The following is a 22,629-nucleotide window of genomic DNA, read 5'->3' as shown; positions in this document are numbered from 1 at the left end:
CCTGATATCACACTGACCATCAAAGAAACTAAAACGACCTACCTAATAGAAGTTGCTGTACCAAATACTGAAAATCTTAAACAAAAACATATTAAGAAAAATTCAAAAATATATTCCTTTAGCAAATGAAATAAAAGACATGTGGAATCAGAACACAGTTCGAATTATTCCAATAATAATATCATTAATGGGCGTTATATCTAAAACATTACACGCTAGCCTAGCCGAGTTGAAATTGCATTAGTTTACGTACATAAGTCTACAGAAATCCGTAATCCTTGATACATGCGGAATAGTGCGCAGATTGCTTAACAGTACTGACATATCCCCCTTTTCAGAAAACACAACAGGTTAAATAAGAAGCGGAGTTTTTAATACTCACTGATCATATTCCAGGGCAAGAATAACCGTAAGCTCCCTAAATTTTAAGAAGAGAAAATTGGTTTCTATATCCCAAAAGATGTGGGTGAGGTTTTTTGGCATTAGCCCGTCTTCACTTGGTCAAAGTTACCAGTGAAAACTGAGAAGACCAGGAGAATAATAATAATCAGGGCAAGAAGTACTGTTAGCTCTATAAAATTTAAGAACAGAAAATTGGTTTCAATATCATTTTGCAAAAGATGTGAGTGAAGTTCTTTGGCATTAGCCCGTCTCAACTTGCTCAAAGTTACCAGTGAAAACTGAGAAGACCAGGGAAATAATAATAATGTTTCTTGGAACTGACGACCTTTTGATGATGATGATAATTAGTAATACTGATTTTGAAATATTTCATTGATTTTTCGCAGCTAAAACGGAAAAAGAGAAAGGTGAAGAAGAATAACAGAGGACATTCGATTTTGTATACTTACTTTCAACTACAAAATACTGCGATTTCTTTTACCGTAATTATGAGTTCTAGTTCTCAATGTCCTAAAACTGGTTGGACCTCCACTCTTTCCTATCCTGAGCTAATCTTCGCATTTCCCTAAAACTAGAGCAACCCACATCCTTAACTATTTACGAACAGTAATCTGATCTAAGTCTACCTCTACCTCTCCTAACTCCCGTTTCTGCCACTAATATGTCTGACTAAACCTTCATGCTTGAGAAGGTGTCCTACCAACTTATCTCGCTTATTTCTTATTGACTTCCATAAAGTCTTCTGTTCTCCTATCCTTTCTAATACTTCTTCATTTCTAACCTTCTCTATCCACGGTATCCTCATCATTAGCCTGTAAGACCACAATTCGAACGCTTTCAACCTTTTCTTTCTCGCAGCGCCCACCGTCCATGTTTAGCACCCATCCAGCGTCGCGCTCCAAACATACACCTTTAACAATCTTTTTCGAATTTCTAAATTAATCGTTCGCGAGCATAAAAGTGACTTGTATTTATTGAAGGCAACTCGACCCTGCGCTATCCTCTGCTTTACATCCCTTCCACTCCTTCCGTCCTGACTTGTCTGACTTCCTAGATACCTAAAATCAGCCACTTCTTCTAATNTTGCTGTACTAAACACTGAAAATCTTAAACAAAAACATATGTACTAAACACTGAAAATCTTAAACAAAAACATATTGAGAAAATTCAAAAATATATTCCTTTAGCAGATGAAATAAAAGACATGTGGAATCAGAACACAGTTCGAATTATTCCAATAATATCATCAATAGGCGTTATACCTAAAACATTACACGCTAGCCTATCCGAGTTGAAACTGCATAAGTTTACGTACATAGTCTGCAGAAATCAGTACTCCTTGACACATACCAAGATAATGAGAATAATGTGGACAGACTGATTACTGCGTCTACACCACCTACCACTATGGCTTCTCTATCTTCTCAAAAATCGATGAAACTGCTCCATCAGACACGTTATAACCCAGGAGCGGTTGCACTGTTGAAAAAGTTTTAACTGACATAGAAGAACCTCTAAATTTTAAACAAGATCTTAGTGACAGTTTGCATAATACCGATGTTGTTTTTATTGCTCAACCTGCTGCACAACTGAGAACTAAAAAGGGACCTATCTCCTTATATAAAAGTCTTAGAGTGGCTGAAATACAATCCGAACACACCTTAAAGAAATATAGGTCCCCATAACCTAATAATACAACTACGCCAATTAAAAGCCGCGCCAAGAGAGCTACAACCGTTTTACAATGCCGGAATTTTTTTCCTGACGTAGTAATTAATCAAATTCTTACTTTCACGAATCACAAATTACAAGAGCTGAAGAAATCATATCCGCGTCCTAAGGATTGTCCAATAATTCACACTAACGAAATGAATGCATTCCTGGAGCTTTCTGACATGGCGGGAATCAATAAGGGACAGCGCTTCAATGCCTCACAGTTGTGAAGTACCGATGGTACAGTACTGGAATATTTCGTAGTTGTAATTTTAGATTAGATTTGATGTAGGAACATTCATCACGGACTTGTCAAAACAACCTACACTACATCCCCTACATGACAACATGCACGGTTGCCCAAAAATACGCAGTATGCTCATTGCGGCTAAACTGAAAATTTAATCAAAAAAATTTTTCATACATTTGTGTTTCCTATTTTAATACAAGATCGTATATATTATCCACATTTAATTTACCATACAGAATGTTAAAAATAAAAAACATGTTTCGTTTGGATATGACTCAAATCGAAAAAAGTTGTTCAGAATGCCAAAATATGGGGCTATGCAAAAAAACGCAGTAATATTCAAATGTTTTTCTTTTCGAGTCAAATGCCATATTTAACATGGCTGCCATTTAAATGAAAACTATTTTTTTTTATTTTTGAATACTCTGTATAGGAAATCAGGTTTGGATCAGACAGACGATCTTGTTTTAAAATAGGTGTTAAGGTTTATCCAGACAGAAATACTTATGTAGATGCAGGAACCAAATAAGAACTTTATTTTTAATGTAATAGAGTAAATACAGTAAAAGCAGAAATGTACAAATGTGAGAAGGACCCCTCCGATGCGTACAACTCTAGTCTCGGTTCTCATCTGAACCAGGTAGTAGATTTTTGATTTACTGCACCGTGCACAAATGCATAAATGCGTTACCCCTTAAGAGTTTCTAACTTCGCCTATTTACTACAATTCAGGTGTACATATGAATATTATGAATCACTTAAAACTAAATAAGGATCAGAGAACTCACTTGAAAATAGCATATTTTCTTAACACCCTCCCTAGATCTCTGGATCCTTGTACAATTTCAAAAAGATTACAATAAACTTCTATTCTTAAGACCTAGCTTATCTACTAAATTTTCAAAAATAGGTTTTGATAAAGCCTTTGTAAATACATCAGCAATTTGGTCTTTACTATTAATATATCTTACATCTAATTCTTTTCTGTTATACAAGTCACGAATAAAATATATCAATTAATATCTATGTGCTTACTCCTTTGATGGAATTCGGGGTTTTTTATGAGTTTAATCGCAGTAGTATTGTCTACAAATAATACATAATTATCGATATTTATTTTACAATCGCCGAATAACCGTTTAAACCATACAATCTCTTTAGCTGCGACAGATGCGCTCACATACTCTGCTTCAGTAGTTGACTGTGCAATACATGCCTGTTTTTTACATTGCCACGTTACCGCAGCATTCGCATACATGCATACTACCCCAGACACAGATCTCCGAGTCTGTTTATCCCCAGCATAGTCAGCATCACTAAATGCACTGAAATCACCTACAGATTCATACAATAATCCCATATTAATAGATCCCTGTAAGTATCGCAAGATGCGTTTTACCAGCATCCAATGACCCTCGGTTGGATTTTCTCGACATTTACCGAAAAACTAATATCGGGCCTGCTTACTGTTTGTAAAAATATCAAACCACCAACTACTTCTCGATAGGGCGCTTCACACTTTTTCTTATTCAACAAATTTTCACTCCAATTACATTCGATCGGTGTCGAAACAGCATTTGCTTCATTCATATTAAACTTGGTCAACATGCTTCGAATATAATTGGTTTGACATATAAATATTGATTCATCAGGCAACCTAGAAAACTCAATCCCCAAATAATAATTTACATTTTTCGTATCCGTAATTTCAAAAGATTTTCTTAAGTCGCCAAAAAGTTTATCTATCAAAAATTCTTTAGTAACAGCAATAAGACCATCATCAACAAAAATAACTAACAAAACACGCTCACATCCCTTAGTATAAACATACAAACAAGGATCAGCAGTGCTCCGAATAAAACCGAGTTCCCCAATAAAATTTGCAAAATGCTCAGACCAGCATCTCGGAGCCTACTTCAATCCATATAAACTTTTCAATAAACGACATACGCGTTGACTTCCGTCTTGAAAACCATCTGGTTGTTTCATAAATATTTCCCCATCTAACTCTCCATGTAAAAATGCAGTTTTAACATCGAACTGCCCTAATTTTAATCTCTCGAGCGCGGCTACACTTACCACAAAACGCACGGTATCAAAACGTGCAACAGGTCTAAAATTTTCATCATAATCAATGCCCTCCCTCTGAGAGTACCCTTTCGTAACTAACCGCGCTTTATAACGTTCCGAAACGTTCGCGCCCGTTTTCTTAGTAAAAACCCAGCGGCTGCTCAGCACTTTTCTGTCTTTAGGTGCATCAACTAAAACCCACGTCTTATTATTATGTAGTGATTCAATCTCATCCCTCATCGCGGCGACCCATTTATCTTTATCTTTTGAGATCTTTATCTCCTAAAAGCTAGAAGGTAACGCCTCCGCCAAGTAACTTATCGGACAGCCATAAAAATCGGTTCGCTTAATTTCGTTCCTGCTGCGTAGCTGACGCCCTTCTCCACGTACGTTTTCCGATTTTTTTAGAACAATATTATCAGTAGCCTTAATTGAATCATTTGCAACGTCATTTTTAGTTAAGTTATCATCGTTATTTGTGTCATCCACGGCATCATTTTTATCGATTTTAATCACGCTTCGATTCTCAGAAACATCGTTAAGATCCCCAACGACTCCGACATCATGACAAACTTTTTCGGGTTTAAACGTAACATCGCTAACTACTACATCTCGCCGTGCTGGTATATAAACTCGATATCCCATATTATTATCTTGATAACCCACTACGTACCCCTTTTCGGCTTTGCTATCTAGCTTTAGGCGTTTCTCCTTCGGCACATGTACAAAACACTCCGTCCCAAAAATTCGCAAATTTCCAATTTCCGGTGCTTTTCCAAACCATAACTCATACGGAGTTTTCCCTTCCTGTTTCTTTGGACCGGTCCGATTAATTACGTATACTGCAGTCCCTTTTGCCTCAGCCCACAAAAATTTCGGTAATTCCAGATTGGAATATAGCATCGACCGCGCGGCCTCAACGATTATACGATTATCTCGTTCCGCGACAGCATTATGCTCCGGTGTGTATGGAGCGTTTATAGAAAATTTTATCCCTTTACTGTTTAAGTATGCAATAATCTGACCGTTGTCGAACTCCTTTCCACCATCAGTGTGTAGCTCCTTAATTTTATACGCAAAACGATTCTCGGTTTCAGCACAAAAAATTTTTAATTTGTCAAAAACTTCAGATTTTTGCTTAATAAAATAAATCACCCGAAAGCCAGAAAAATCGTCCTTAAAGTCCACGAAATACCGTTTTCTACCGAGCGATTCTATCTCCATCGGTCCGCAAACATCAGAGTAAATAAGTTCCGGTACCCTCGTTGCCCTTTCAACCTTTTTATGAAAAGGTAAACGATGCATTTTCCCATAGATACAGCCCTCGCATACAAAATCATCGGACGAAAAATTTTTAATTTTATTCTTTAAAAATAATTTTACATGCTTCACTCCTTGGTGACATAAACGCTCATGCCAAACACGCAAACTATCGCCCTTTGAAACTAAATTACTCATTTTTGCAAAAACAACATTAATATTCAATTTAAGTAAATTTCCATATTCGGATCCCGTAAGTACAATCTCATTACCGCGCATTAAAAAAACAATTAGTACCATTATTTTTCATACAGAAATCAGTGCCCTTTTTCCCGGAAGCTTTTATAGAAAACAAGTTATGAATTATATCAGGTAAAAACAAAACATCATACATCGTTCCCGAAATACGCTTACCATTCAAATAGCTCTCAAAAACAATATTACCTCTACCATACGCTACCATATAACTACCATTGCACATGCTGATCTTGACCGGCGTGGTGAACTCCTCGTACGTCGAAAACCAATCACGCCTCTTCGTCATGTGGTCGGTGGCACCAGAATCGATCACCCAAACGTCGTTTTGGCTGCAGTCCCTGCTCCCCATCAAAGCCACTTTACCAGCAAAATCTTGCGCCAAGCTCGTTGATTCGTTGTTCCCAGCATAATTTGATGACCGATTTGCAGACACTTGATCCTTTTTATCGCAGTTGTAGCTTTTGTGCCCCTTACGTTTACATGTGTAGCAGCGGAAACAATCCTTTTTATAATGACCCGGCTTACCGCAGTTGTAACACGTAATCTTCTTTTCTTCTGGTTTACTTTTAAATTGCTGATTCTTCTCACCCTTAACTTGAGAATTTGCGATCATAGCGGCTGATTTTCTTGAGTTTTCTTGAGGGGACATTCGTAGCTCCTTTGCCATGAGACGAGCGGTTAAATTTTCAAACGTTTTCATTTTTCCATCCACGGAGTCCCAAGCACTATGAAAATGATTGTACTTCTTGGGTAAACTTGAGAGGACCCGTGTAATAATCATACTCTCCTTTACTTCACTGTCTAGTGCCTTCAATTTTGCCGCTAACTGTTCAATTTTTGCTAGATTATGCACAACACTTTCATTTTCAGCCCATTCAAAATGAAAAAACTGCTTTTGAACAAGCCCTAAATTTTCATTTGGCTTGTTATCATAAACGGTGCACAACTTTTTCCACATATCGTGAGCCGTCGTGAGACTCATGATCAGTTCCATTGGTTTACTTTCTATAGTTGTCACAATTAACTTTCTAGCAGTCTTATCTGCCTTATTCCACGCTGCCAAACCCGCTTGATTAAAATCAGTATCGTCAGGCTTTTTCCTAGTGCCTTCACACACTGCCAGCACTAAATCGTCGTCTTCCAGTAAGGTTCGCACGACAAACTGCCATTGCTGCCAGTTATTTTTATCTCGCAACTTTTGAATTTTGAAATTAGATTCCATTTTTAAATTTTATTTATCACTTTTCACAAATTACACCTTTTTCACTACACCACACTCTGGGCCCATAAAATGTTAAGGTTTATCCAGATAGAAATACTTATGTAGATGCAGGAACCAAACAAGAACTTTATTTTTAATGTAATAGAGTAAATACAGTAAAAGCAGAAATGTACAAATGTGAAAAGGACCCCTCCGATGCGTACAACTCTAGGCTCGGTTCTCATCTGAACCAGGTAGTCGATTTTTGATTTACCTGCACCATGCACAAATACATAAATGCGTTACCCCTTAAGAGTTTCTAACTCCGCCTATTTACTACAATTCAGGTGTACATATGAATATTATGAATCAATTAAAACTAAATAAGGATCAGAGAACTCACTTGAAAATAGCATATTTTCTTAACAATAGGGAACACGTATTGCTTAATAATGTTATTGATGAAATTTGACCGCAATGAGCGTATTGCAAACTTTTTGGGTCATTTGACTCGAAAAAGAAACATTCAAATATTCCACGAAACCTTATTTTTTCTAATTTTATACACTTACACTTTTTGTAAAGTTTTTTAATTAAATTTTCAGCTTAGCCGCAATGAGCATATTGCGTAGCTTTTGGGTCACCCTGTATGTAAAATCGTTGACCTAACAGAGTTTTCAACGGTCTGATAAGATTGTGAGCTTATGTATATTTTCTAATACACGTGTGGGCTGTATTTGTTTACCTGTTCAAATATTTAAAAATGTATGTTTCATGGAGTACCCAGCAGACTTTAATTACTACGAAGGTTTAAATGTACGTTACTGTTTACGGTTCGAAATTATCAAGGTGCAGAATTAGCTTTGCTAGTAATTTAACGTCTTAAATCTTGACTTTATTGAGAAAAGAAAATTAATAAAATACCACAACTTACCTGTTTTGTGTGTACATCAGATAATACAATTTATTAAAGAAGTACATTTTAAATTAAATCAATATAAATGCAGAGAAAGTCATTCCGGGAACGCGTCATCGTGAACATCGATAACCGAACGAAAATAGTTTTGCTAAATATTCCAACGATCTAACCTATTTCATAATTTAAATCTATTTAAATCTATCTATTCTATTAATTTATTGTTATTCATTTATCGTACGTAGTTTATGTGTTGTATAACAATAAACTGTATCTATATACATATTTAGTTAAAACAGACAATCACTTTAATTTAAATCTACTTACACGCACCTAAACCATCACAAAAAATACTTTATGATCATTTGTGTTTACGTGAATAAGCAACCGATTTTTTGGCATACTGAACAACGTCTTCCTGCGATACTTTTCGATTGAATCCATATTTAACAGTACTACCTTTAAAACGGAACATTTTTTCTATTTTCCAATACTGTATAGAAGTAATACAAATCAAGATGTTACACACGATCTCGTCTTTATATACGGAGCAAGTTTTAATAAAGAAAATTTTTACATAAAACTTATAATTTGGCCACAATGAACATATTACGTACTTCTTGGGTCANAAAGGGTGGTGTATTATTTTGTTTTGCCTTTTCACTTGTATCAGTTCTTTTCGGTTCCTTTGTTTTATATATACATCCATTATTGTACAACTTGTAGATTAGATAATGATACACGTGTGTTCTTCAGGTATTCGATAGTTATATTTTGTTTTATTTTTTCTATTCGTTTGTCAAATTTATATAGGTAATCTTTCCTCTTTTACCATCTAAACTGAGAAATAATCTATCTGTTACGTAATTGTTATAATAACCGTTTCGAGTGTACGAATTGTGTTGGTATATTAAGATTGGAAATAAAAAATAAAAGAAATTAAGAAAAAACAAGTAGGTACCCTATTCTAGTATTACATATACATATGTAATAAGTTTGTTATAAATGGTTAGTAAATCCAAATTAATGTAGCTAACTTCTTGTATTAGATAATTGTTATTTGGAATCTGTAATTTTTGTAGAATTTGCTTTCTATCCAATCTAACAAGCTCCAGAGCTTACAATTCTGTAATCTGCAAAAAAAATTAAGCTTTTATTTTAGTAGTTACACAAATACGAATTGGTTTGCTTTTGTTTTACGATTGTATTTTAATTCTTGACGGTCATTTCAGTCTTTATACTATTTTCATACTAATATTACTATAATATAGATTTTGCTCTTAAAAACTAAATACTCATCGATGGTAGATTTTAGGAATAAAATAAGAACATTCAATATTTCTTGGCAATCAAAGAGCTCTAACTTTATTCCTTTATTACAATGGTCGGAAAAACAAGTAGTCTTAGCTTTGTAGCAGTTGTAGATTTTTTATGTTCATTTAAGCTGAATTGCAAGTCTCTGCCAGTTTGACCAATATATCTTTACTTTCATTTTTCTTAGTAAATCCATCTTATCCTGATCATTTACAAATAGCGTGTTTAAATTTAACTTGGGAACGGTGATTGTGTAAATTAACATACATATATAATAATTTTTTTGACTGCTTACAAGTGTGTTAAAATTGATAAATTAATATTTTTTATCGTCTTTTGTATTTGAAAAAGTACAAAAAATACAATTGTGAAACACACCGTTCCCTTTTCTTATGCATATTCACTTAGTTTGTTTTCGTTTTAATACTCACTTTGACCTTCCTCACAATTGATTGAGTCCACAAAGCAAGAATTTGGGAAAGTTTTTCTGTTGCCTCTTCCATTAACGGCACAAACAGGTTGGCGGTTCTGAGCCGAACAATTCGGGCAATCCTGGGCATAACTCCAGGACAGAGCCACCAAGGTGACTTAGTAAAATAAAGTAAAATTATTTCATTACAGGCACATTAGGCAGAAACGACAAAAAAAATAAATAATTGGATTACCTAAAAGTAATGTGAAAATAATTTTCATGTTGCTTCTTGATCAGGAAAGACGTATAATAATAAAATAACAAAGGTTTTCCTAGTTTATATATTCCAATTGAAGCACTCAAGCTGTTTTGAACTGATAATTATAACAATAGCGCGAGCTATCTGGAGTGATTTTGTTTACACTTGACTTGATAATATCTTAAAGCTGATAAAATACTCAGTTACAGAGTGTAGGTTAAATTAAAAAAAAAGCCGTACACCAAATAATGCTTTTTCGACGCATTCTTAGCTTCGAAAGCCGGCCTTTTTACATATTAGGGTAATTACTTTCCAAAATAATTCGTTTTAGTCTCATTGTTCTGCTATTTTGAATGCATTTTATTATTACCAATTAACTTAGAGGAGACTTTTTACTCCCATCTACTTCTAACTTGTGCCTGTTATCAATGTAATTCAGTTACGAATTTGTAAAAAAAAAACACGTAAATTATATCTACTAGATTACATAATAATTTTATAAGAAGAGATTGTACATGTGACCATACAATAAAATACACATTCGAAAATAATTTAATTTATCGTCATTTGATCGCACACAAACACTCAGACGCATGTACACAAAATATCTGATTATGTATTATAATATTTATAATTTACATGTTTTATATTTAAAAACGTTGTCATGTTTAATGTTGAACAGATTGTATTTTTCTATGCACTTTATGATAACTGCGTTATTAATTTTTTATTGCAATGGTTACCATCATTTATTTGATTTTCGTTAACGACAACATCATGAAAGACATTGTTAGTAGAAGTTGTTTCCTGTACAGAACTATTTTGCGACAACACTTTAGTTTATAATTCTTTAGATTTCATATTATGAGTGGTTATTTGCATTGTATTTGTACTTGCATTTATTAAACCAGAATAAAAAGTTACAATGCAAAAACCCTAAAAGTGATTCTAGTCACCTGTACATAGGTAGAATTACATCATAACTCCTATAAAAGGTAATAAGATAACCTGTGCATAGGCCGGTATTCTTACAAACTAAGACACAATTTACTTACATACTGAAAAATAGCTTTAGCTAATAAAACAAATATACAATTATACATAGGGTCAACGAAAAAAGAAGGGTGAATACTTTGAAAAATGGAAAGGAAATTAAACAAATTATTGTTCATAATTTTGAGATCGTTCGTCAAATTATTATAAATTTTTATGGCAACAAAATGACAGTTTTTGGTACTTAACATTTTTCTTGATGTTTGGTAATTGTATGCTTTTATTCCTAGTTCTAAATATACCATTTGTGTATATTTCTTTCAAAGTTTGATAATGATATGATATAGCTTCTACCTGAAATAGTTGCGTTACATTGAGCGGCGAAGGATTTGCTAAAGATTTATTTTTGTTTATTTTTTCAAAATTCTGCGTTCTGTGTTTTTTATTGAAATAAGGGTATTATCATAAGCAATTATTCCATACTGTAAAAGGCTTTGGAAAAAAGCATAATAAATTATCATCAAAGTTTTAGTATCCATGAGATGTTCAATCTTAGCAAAGATAAGTATTAAATATTTAGTCTTTTTAATTATATAATTAATATGTTTATCTCACTTCATCTTATAATCTATATCAATTCCTAAGCACTTGTGGGACTCCACCCTTTTTATCACTTGGTTTTTTATATTAATACTTAAAGTATCAAGTACACTATCACAATAGTTGCCGAAAGTCATATTGTATATCACTAAATAAGTCATGAAAAATAGAGGTGCTAGGATCGTTCCTTGCGGGACTCCTGTTGTTATTACTTTATATTCTCTAAAGCAGTCACTAATTTTAACCTTTTCTTTCCTATCAGAGAGATACCTTTTGAAGAGTTTTAGAGTGGAGCCTCTTATGCCATATCTTTCAAGCTTCACAAGTAGAATTTTATGGTTTACCGTGTCGAAAACCTTGGCTAAATCCAAGAAAACTACTATTAGTGGTTTACTCGTATCCAAATTTCTATAGATGATGTTAAATAAATAGTTTAATGCATCAGTAGCCCCAATATGCTTGACAAAACCAAATTGTGTATCCGAAATTGTTTTACATTTTTTTAGGAGGAAAATGTTAGCAATATTTGATACAGGTGATATAGGTCTGTAGTTAGATGTACATACTGTTGATTGTTGCGGGTGTGTTGCTGGCCTAGATTTTTTCCTAAGGAACCCTTGAACCCTCTTCTATAAAAATTAATTTAGCCAAGTCTATTTTTTAGGATATAACGGCCGAATATTTTCTGTGGTCTCCTTGGAACAGTACGATCAATAAATGACTTACCTAGTTTAGTGTTAATTATATTCTATAATTTTCTCTAATTGTTGCTCTTTTGCATTATCATTTCTTTTTCATATATAAATTTTGCATTTTTTATATTTTTGTCTAGTATTTTGCTATAATTTTTATATTCACTTTTCAAAGTTTTATTTGTGGGTTCTTTTTTCCATAAAGTGTATATTGTCTCTTTAGTTCTGCATGATTGAATAATTCCACTTGTAATCCAAATTTTTTTCGGATTTAGTTTTTTACTTTTACTTTTGGCATTTTATGTTTTTTTGAACAGTTGCACGAAAAGCTCATATTTTATCATTACAATAACACTGTCTATTACTATGTTGGGGTCAGACATGGATAATATTTTATTCCAATTTGTGCTATTTGCAAGATGGGAAAGTTTATTATAATTTACATATTCGTGAAATGTTATGTTAATCTCTTTAGTTTTTAATTTATCTACTACAACCAGTAAAGGATAATGGTCGTTGAAAGGATTCGTTATTTTGTAAGCCTTGAATTTAATATTATGGGATTTCGTAAAGAAATCATTAATACAAGTTCCACCATCATTATTATGAATCAAGAGCCTTATTATATCTAGGAAACATGAAATCTATTTATATTCTAAAAAATTATTCCGAAATTCTTAGAAAGCATATTGATAATTCTTATCAAATTTCATAAAATTTTTATCCAAAATATCTATGTTAAAGTCGCCTATAATGCAGTCATTTTTGGTATTTTCTGGCTTTTTTAGTTTTTTTTTGAGACTATTTACAAATTCGAGTTAATACTCGATCAAATATTCATACTTTGTATCTTGATCCATGGTTAGATTGAGTCGTTTCGTCTGTTTGTAATATTTGCGTTGATTGTGTGATGAGGCTGATAATCCACGTGTCATTGATGTCACCACTTTTTGTCGGTGATTATCTACCTTACTGATATGTCTCGGTATAGTAGGCATTACACTGTAGTCCCTAGTGTCAATGAACTTCTGAATTTTCTTTTTAGTATTGCGCATTTGTGTCTGTCAGTTGGCACGTGGTTAGTTTTATAGTTTGTGTTATAAGTCACACTACTAAAGACACAGTTTACATACTTTGTTTCACTAGGGTTATTGCACTCACTTGTTTTATGTTGCTCAGCACATTTGAAACATGAGGAAATGTTACGAACGTTCTTTTTTTCTATTGTGCCCAAACCTCCCACAATTGTAGCAAGGCTTAACACTTATTAAGTCAAAAATTCTGCAGTTTTGATATCCAACAAAAAATTGTTCTCTATTATGTGTTGGTAAATTTCCGCTGGCGTTTCCACTATAACCGTTTGTAGTTTATTTTTCTCATTTTTATATAAATGTAGTATTTTACATTTTCTGTCAAAGTCATTAAAACTTCTCATATTGATATCATCTTCTAAGTTTTTGTTCGACATATTTTCGAAATAATTAATTCCAGTTATTTTGATTATTGGATTTGCAAATGTTTCCTTATCAATATCACAGTCATTTTTTAATTTAGGCATTAATATCTGCACTGCTTTGTCTACACTTTCTTCATTTAAACAGCTTATAATAAATTCATTATCATTTTTTAATAAAATTTTTTAGTTTGTATACATTTTTCTTTGATTAAATAACGCGATACATGCCGGTTAATTGTATCAATTTTTTCTTCTTTGTTACTTTTTTTAACAATTATTTTAGGTACTCGTTTAGGTCTGGCTTTGGCCTTAGCACTTATTTCAGCAAACGTGAATTCTAGCAGGTAATACATTTTTTTCTTTGTCGATTAATTCACGTAGCAATTAATTTTTTTCATTTATTTCTTTCTTAAGATTTTTTAGCAATCCATTTTCTAGTTTTGAAGTTTCATTCTCCGTTCGATCTTCGTACATTGTTGAAATGTGTTCCTTTTTTCTACTTTCAGTTTCAATTTCACTTATTATCTGTTTTTTTACTTCTTCATTTTGTTTCGATTTAATTTGTGATTTGACGATTTTAGCCTCATGGCTTAGTTAATTCTTACTTATTTTTGAGGTTGGAACATGCTCAGGGTATATTACGAAGACATTAGTTATGGCTTTAGTATTTTTTAATTGTTAAAAATCACTCGCATGATATACACTTTCACATATATTAAATATACTACGGCCTTCGACCTAGTCTTTGGATGACACTTAAAAGGAATATCTCCGAACGAACTCAGCAGACCATCACTCTGGTCCGCCATCGTATCTTATGAAGTTAATATACGAGGAGTGTTCAATGATGACTTGGACAATTTTTTTTAAAATTTTATTTTTGAAAATTACTCAACATCGATAGTATCTTGTCGAATGTACTTTTCCCACCGCTTCTGCCACTTTTCTTATACGTGCTGGAAGCCCTCTTCGGACATGTGCTTTAAAATCGTCTGTACAGCTGATAGGGCTGCTTCCGCAGAGTCAAATCTTCGACCTTTGATCTGGGTTTTCAACGTAGGGTACAGAAAAAAAGTTCACTGGGAGCCATGTCCGGGCTATAGGATGAGTGGGGTATCACCTTGATGTCCCGTTTTGCCAGGAAGTCCGTCACCCATCTCGCGTTGTCGTGATGAAGTTTCCACCGACCTTTAGTGAACGTAGGCCTCCTTCTTTGGATGTGTGGTGTGTATAACTTGATTTAGGAAACTAATATAGTATTCAGCATTCGACCGTCTGCTTGTTTGAAACAAAATTAGTGTACACAAAACCGTATTGATCGAAGAAAGTGATTATCATTGCCTTGGCGGCGCTCTTGTTTGCTCGCGCTTTTATCGGTGGCGGATCTCCTTTTGGGTCGCACTGAGTCGACGGATGCATATTGAACGAGACACGGCTTATTCACCTTAATCCTCACGAATCATGGCCAACGTTTCTGTCTGTGTTTTTTTGAGTTTAAAATAATATTTAATTGTCTACCGTTAATTTCTCAAATTTTCCTCCATCACAAGTATACAGGCGAAATTTTTCTACAATTTTTTAAATAAGTGTCACACACAAACTTTACATCGCACCATGACGAAAAAATACAACCAGAAGCGGAATGAAATGTACTTTCCAGCGGTACCGCGCCTCCACTGTTGCCAACCACGAAAAAAATTGTCCGAATCTTTATTCAACACTCCTCGTGTCTAAATGAAGAGAATACCCCGAACTTTTTTCAGGTAAATATTTCTGGATTTATTAGCATAGAGGTATTTATTTAACCAGGAGAGAGTTACAATTTAATTTGTTTATTATATAATTGCCTACTAATCGCGAATGTTAAGTGTGGTAGTGAATAATCACAGATTATTTTTGTGCTTGATTACAGTTTTTTGCCTAGATATTATGTGTATTCTATGGCGTCACGCATCCGGACATAAACATGTGGTTGTAAATCCGTTTCGTATTATTTCACGCTTGATGTATGTGTCAATAACTATTTCTGGAACACCTGCAAATTTGTCTTGGGTTAATGCATTGGAAGTAATTTCTTCGCCTCCAATTTAAGACCCCCTTCTTCCAAAACGATTTAAAAGGTCTATAAGTTGACACATCAGCAGGTTGTAATATTCGTGTAGAATTTCCGTAAAGGCAAATTAGAATAATATTCAGTATGTATTCAAAAAATAACTCAGCCTTCATCCAGTCATTCGAGCTTGTACCAATACCCCATGTATTTGGCATCGTAGTAGCAATTAAAGAAGGCAGACGTTTGTAGGGATAAGTATATAATAAACGGAAGAGTTATTTTCCTTTAACAGACAAGGTAATTTTGCTGGTGAATTTTGCTGGTGTATTATCAACCTCACACCGGTTCCTAGCTTCTTTAGATGCCAAAATTGTCTTGTAAACAGACGCAGCGTCTACAAGGTTTCATTTTGATCGATTGAGTATTTAAGACGTGATATTGATCATATTGGACTAACATTTTCTATTCTTGGGGAACATATTTTTTTTTTGGAGAAAAAGTACCCTGTGTCCTTCCTTGTACAAACTCACAGTCGGATTTATGATATGAGCTAGGATTAGATACTTGGTTTTTTTAATAATGTAATGTTCGTGGGTTTAACAAAATTAACTTTTAAGTCTGTTAACGACAAAAACTATTTATTTACACTAATTATTAAAGAACATAAATACACTATTAAATTATTACTAAATTTAGGTTATGAATTATTCTATTTATTTACACTACTGTTGATATATCACTATTCACTACGCTATTTATTTCACTGTTTTCACTGTCAATTTATTCCTGGATTCACTTCTGCAACGGTTAATTTATTTCTCCTCCTCTCGGCGATCGTCTCTTCCTTTAAATACTCTTTTGTTTCCTTTCTGGAACCTTCTGGAACCTTCCGGATAGTTTTTTTTTTCTTTGAACTGTTTAATTGCTTTCCCAGAATGCAGGTACAACACACACATTTACAAATACGGCGTACATGAAGAAAGGCACCCGGGGCTAGTCGGCAAATCGATAAGTCGTTCACGCACACGTGTGCCCGATCGCACACAAACATACTCGTGCTCGCTACAATAACATATTTCATGTTAATTGTGCGCGTGCCTGAGAATTGTAAGTGTAAACAGCTTTATTTTATAGGAGGTTGGTAACATAATCTTCTCTAGCCAAGTCATCACTTGGTTTACAGCCGACTTTGAGGTTACAAGGTAGTCGTAACTCCCTTCCAAATGGACACTGACAGGTGTTTGGCCAGTCGTTTCGTGGACAGATGAACGGTATGCCATAAGGAATAAACGCAAATAGCGGTCCCAGCCCCTTTGATGGTCAGAGAGATATTTAATCAAGGTCCGGTTCATTCGTTCAACCATGCCGTCCGATTGTGGATGAAGTGGAGTGGTTCGAGTTTTCTTTATTCCTAGGAGCACGCATATTCCACGGAATATAGCCGATTCGAAATTCCTCCCTTGGTCTAAGTGCAACTCCAAGGGCACCCCAAAACGACTGATCAACTCTTTCACCAGTTCCTCAACTATGGTTTCCGTCTTACACCTATTCTTGACATCTTCCATACAATTCACCCAATAAAATCGTTCTCGAACTTTTCCAAGCGTCTTATTTATTCCAAAATTGTCACCAGATGATCCATCATGAAGATACTGCAACGCCTCTCTAACCTTGTTTCGGTGAATAACCAGTTGCTTCCTATCTTCCTTTCCATCTCGACAACACGCTTCAGGATGCCATCTTAAAAAACCATTGAATCCCACTGAGCCCATAACAATGTTAGTACTTGGGTACAGGAAGAAATTTGCTGCCACGTTGGTCGTTTTCCGTCTTCTTCCATTCTATCACCTTCTTCAAATCCGAATCGTTTTCTTGGTCGTGTTTTATATTTTCAGGTAACCACTCGTCATCGATTACCATGACGCGTCGAATTGCTTCTTCATTCTATTTCATTCGATCACACTGCTTGCAGTTTGTTTGACGGCGAATACTTGGGGAAGGAGTACTTTTCCTACACTGCCTCCTCGTATGACCTAGTTCGCCGCAATTCCAACATCTTAGCATTTGAATTTCTTTATCGAACTTGGAGATGATTCGGCACACGGTTTCTTCTAAAGATTCTGACGAATCCGTTTCTTCACACAGTTGCCGAACCCTTCCCTGTTTGCTATAGGCCCGTTTAACAGTTTCGTACTCCAATGCATCAGCTAGCGTCTTAGATCGGTCAAGGCGTAATCGTTGTTGGGTGTCACTGTCCCGAAGTTCATCAGTAAATGCCTCCACTGTCAACCTTTCCATCAATTCTTCTGGAGTATTAGAATATGCCAGTCGAGACAGTCTCGCAATATCGGCTTCGAATTCTTCTAGGGATTCCCTTGGGTTCTGCTGACGGGTTTTCAGTTAGATGTGATACACCGTCGTAGTGCAACTCTAACCGTTTCACCAACAATAATCCGCCAATTCTTCCGGGGAAAGGGTATTCATAACGTCACATGTATCTCCACGAAGCGCAACGATCAACGCAATGGTTTTTTCTTCAGGCGCGCAGTTATTCGCCTTAGCAGCCGCCTCGAATTGCTTGTGGTATGTGGTCCATGAAGACTTTCCGTCAAACATTGGTGGTTTTACTCGTGTTCTTGACTCTATACTGCTTCCTTGGCTTTGATTTGATTGACTTCGTTGAGTGTACTAGATGCACCAACATCCCCTTCGATTGGTTTTGTCTTTCTATTAAAAATCAATTCTTCCAGCATTTTTATCCTATTTACTGTTTCTTGAATATTCTTATTAAATTTCTCTTCCCATTTATTCTAAAAAACTTCTACTTTTTTCTTCCAATTTTTCTTCCAATTTATGTTCCAAACTTTTACTGTTTTCTTCCAACTAATTTTCCAAACTTTTACTGTTTTCTTGCAATTCACGTTTCAAGCTGTACTTTTTTCTTCCAATTCACGTTTCACGCGTGTACTATTTTCTTCCATTTTTTCTTCCAATTTATTTTCAAACTTTTACTCTTTTCATCCAATTCACGTTTCAAGTTTACTATTTTCTTCCAATTCACATTTTAAACTTTTTCTTCCAATTTATTTTCCAAACACTGTTTTCTTCCAATTTATTTTCCAAACTTTTACTATTCTCTTCCAATTTTTCTTCTAATTTATTTTCCAAACTTTTCATCATTTGCAACAATTCGTTTTCGAAAAGGAACGTTTCAGGATCATGGCCATCCTTTTTCAACGACTCCGCGAGCCGCCACTGAAGCTTCGCTCCGTTACTGTTTGTCGCTTAATCCCGTTCCTCTAATTCTCCTCTTAACTCGGCTACTTTTAATTTGTACAACTTTGCCATTATAATGTCTTTTAATCAACCCCACACCTGACACCAGTTGTAATGTTCGTGGGTTAAACAAAATTAACTTCTAAGACTGATAACGACAAAAACTACTTATTTACACCAATTATTAAAGAACCTAAAAACACTCATCATCATAAGGTCATCAGTCCTAAGACTGGTTGGACACGTACCTCCAGTCTTTCCTATCCTGAGCTAAACTTCGCATTTCCCTAAAGCTAGAACAGCCCACATCCTTAAGAGTAATCTAATCTAAGTCTAGCTCTACCCCTCCTAACTCCTGTTTCTGCCTCTAATATGTCTCTGACTAGACCTTCATGCCTGAGAAGGAGTCCTACCAACATATCTGGCCTATTTTTTATTTACTTCCGTAGAGTCTTCTGTTCCCCTATTCTTTCCAATACTTCTTCATTTCTAACCTTTTCTACCCACGATATCCTCATCATCCGCCTATAATACCAGATTTCGAACGCTTCTAACCTTTTCTTTTCCGCCGCTCCCACTGTCCATGTTTCGCACCCGTACAATGCCGTGCTCCAAACATACACCTTTAACAACCTTTTTCGATTTCTAAATTAACCGTTCGCGAGCATAGAAGTGACTTCTTTTTATTCAAGGCAACACGACCCTGCGCTTTCTTCTACTTTATATCCCTACTACTCCTTCCATCCTCACTTATCTGACTTCCTAGGTATCTAAAATCAGCCACTTCTTCTAATTTTTCGTCTCCTATCTTTATATTCGCCCTTTCCCTACTTTTTCTTCCCTTGCATACCAGTATTTTAGTTTTACGTTTATTTATTTTTATACAGTACTGATCTGTCAGTACCGCTTCCATTTTATTTAAAGCTATCTTTAGGTCCTCCTTGCTAGATGCTAATACTCCTATATCATCTGCAAATCTAACCATACTAATCTTTTGCCCTTGCACATCTATCCCTACAGTTGTACTGTCTTTAATGTTGTTGATGGCGTCTTCGATGTATAAATTAAAAAGTAGCGGTGACAGTGTGCATCCCTGCCTGACTCCCTACCTAATATTTACTTCTCTACGTTGCATCTCCAGCTCTATAACTGTCTGTTGCTCTTTATACAAACTAAGTATCACTCTTCTATCTTTGTAATTCATCCCTACATTTTTAAGTATATTTAACATCTTGTTCCATTTAACATTGTCAAAAGCTTTCTCTAAATCTACAAATCCTATGTACGCACTCTTTCTTTTTTCTATCGTTTTCTCTATTGCTACCCGTAAAGCTAGAATGGCCTCCCGCGTTCCTCTATTTCTTCTAAACCCAAATTGATCTTCCCCTAATAGTTCTTCCGCCCTTTTTTCCATCCTCCTCTGTACAATTCTAGTTAAGATTTTTGACGCATGGGAAGTTAAGCTAATTGTTCGAAATTTCTCGCACCTATCCGCGCCCCTCTTCTTAGGTAATGTTACTACTACGTTCCGTTTATAATCCTCTGGGACTTTCCCCGTTTCGTAAATGTGACTAACTAACTTAAACATACGATCTCTAACCTCTTGTCCTGCATGTTTTAGAATTTCCCCCTGTATCCCATCTACACCTGGCGCCTTATTATTCTTTAAATTTTTTAATGCTACATCGAACTCTTCTCTCATTATGGGATAACCAAGCTCATCTATTTCCACACTATCTTCCTTCTCTAATATATCTCCTAACTCAGGGCCTGCGTAAAGGTTCTCTAAATATTCTTTCCACCTATCTGCCTTTTCCTCATTTTCTATCAACATGACCCCTGCCTCGTTTCTTATATTATTACTACTGTATCCTACATCTCTAAAATTCCTTTTAATTATATTATAAGCCTCATCGGTTTTACCTACTTCAAACTTTTCTTCTACTTCTTTACACATCCTATCAATCCACTGTTCCTTAGCTGCCCTACACTTCCTAATTATTTCCCACTTTATAGCTTTATATCTTTTTTGCCCTTCTTCGTCTGTCCTGTTTTTGTATTTCCGCCTTTCGTCTATTAATCCTACAATCTCATTTGTTATCCAGGGTTTCCTACTTTCGTTTTGTTTAAGACCTAGTACCTCTGTAGCTGCTGACTTTAGACACGTTTTAATGCAGTTCCATTCTGTCTCTATGTCCCCGTCATTCGTTTCTCCAGCCGCCATTAGTATTTCGTCTGTCATTTTACCTAGCCTATCACGCGCTTCGTTACATTTTAGCTTTTCTAAGTCGAGACGTCTCCTACCTGCCCTCTTTTTCAGAATTTTGAATTTAAGATTGGTCTTCATAACTACTAAATTATGATCGCTATCTATATCTGCTCCTGGATAACTCCTACAGTCCTTCACTTGATTTTTAAATCTTTGCCTAACAAGTATGTAATCTAACTGATATCTCCCTAAATCACCTGGCATCTTCCACGTATAGCGCCTCCTAACGTGATGGTTGAATAAAGTATTCGCGACAGTTAAGTTATGTTTATCGCAAAATTCTATCAGCCTATCTCCCTTATCATTTCTATTGCCTAATCCAAAAGAACCTGCTATTGCACCCACTTTACCTTCACCTATTACTGCGTTGAAATCTCCTAAAAGTATTACGTTGTCCTGTCCTTTCACTAAACTTAACACGTCTTCTATATCTGCATAAACTGCTTCTACGTCTTCATCACTGTAAGATGATGTAGGCATGTAGACCTGCACTAATACCATTCTTACCGGCTTTGAGTTTAATTTAACCATAACTATCCTATCGCTTTTTTGTAAATAACTTTCTACACCCTGTCGTACTTTCTTACGCATTACAATTCCTACACCGGAGTTACCTTCTACAGATCCTGTATGAATTACTCTAAAGTCCCCACTCCAGAAGTCTACAGCTTCGGGCCATCGGACTTCACTTATACCTACTGCATCTAATTCTAATCTATCCATCTCTATTTTTAAATTTTCTAATTTCCCTACCTGACTCATTGACCTAATATTCCACGCTCCGACTCGTGAAACATTGCACCTATCCCTATTGTACTTATTGATGACATCCCCCGAGGTAATTCCCGCCCGGACATCCGAATAGGGGACTAGTTTACGTCCGGAGTGCTTTACCCCAGAGGACGCCATCATTTAGTTTCAGTAGTTGAACGTTTTACTCGGGATCATAATGTGGTGGTTTCCCGTTGCCTTCCACATGGCAGTATTGTGCATCAGACTGCCATACCGATCGTCGTGATCTCTGCCACCCTGAGTACTGAAGGAGCTGCTGTCCTGTTTCAGGGACTTGTCTTAGTCTGGTTTCTTTTTAAGAACCCCTCCATTATGGTTGAACGTTTGGTCCGGCTCCCTAAATCATCGAAACTCGCAAGCCGATCCAACCACTCTTGTTTGTACCAGAGTTTCGTCAAGGTTCAAGTCCCGTCGGATCGGCTAAAAACACTATTAAATTATTA

General features: G+C 35.4%; 1 protein-coding gene across 1 annotated transcript; it reads right to left on the bottom strand.

The window, feature by feature from the left end:
• Positions 1–9,008: 9,008 nt before the first annotated feature.
• On the bottom strand, positions 9,009–11,616 carry LOC108738668 (vasotab-like). The gene is made up of 3 exons (XM_018472190.2): positions 10,050–11,616; positions 9,816–9,971; positions 9,009–9,203 (listed from the first exon to the last, which is right to left on the bottom strand). The coding sequence occupies exons 1-3, from the start codon at positions 10,075–10,077 to the stop codon at positions 9,172–9,174; spliced, it is 216 nt and encodes a 71-aa protein (XP_018327692.1). The 5' UTR covers positions 10,078–11,616; the 3' UTR covers positions 9,009–9,171.
• Positions 11,617–22,629: the final 11,013 nt, after the last annotated feature.

This window comes from Agrilus planipennis, unplaced genomic scaffold, assembly GCF_000699045.2.
Source record: "Agrilus planipennis isolate EAB-ADULT unplaced genomic scaffold, Apla_2.0 scaffold202, whole genome shotgun sequence".
NCBI lineage: Eukaryota > Metazoa > Arthropoda > Insecta > Coleoptera > Buprestidae > Agrilus > Agrilus planipennis.
This window is presented reverse-complemented; position numbering and strand designations above follow the sequence as displayed.

Excerpts from the sequence above, each read along its gene's own strand:
- LOC108738668 (XM_018472190.2), bottom strand. The coding sequence starts at position 10,077 with ATGAAAATTATTTTCACATTACTTTTAG. Across the intron at positions 9,972-10,049 it reads TATTTTCACATTACTTTTAG|TCACCTTGGTGGCTCTGTCC; the intron begins GTAATCCAATTA and ends TATTTTACTAAG. Across the intron at positions 9,204-9,815 it reads CAATTGTGAGGAAGGTCAAA|ATTACAGAATTGTAAGCTCT; the intron begins GTGAGTATTAAA and ends TTTTTTTTGCAG.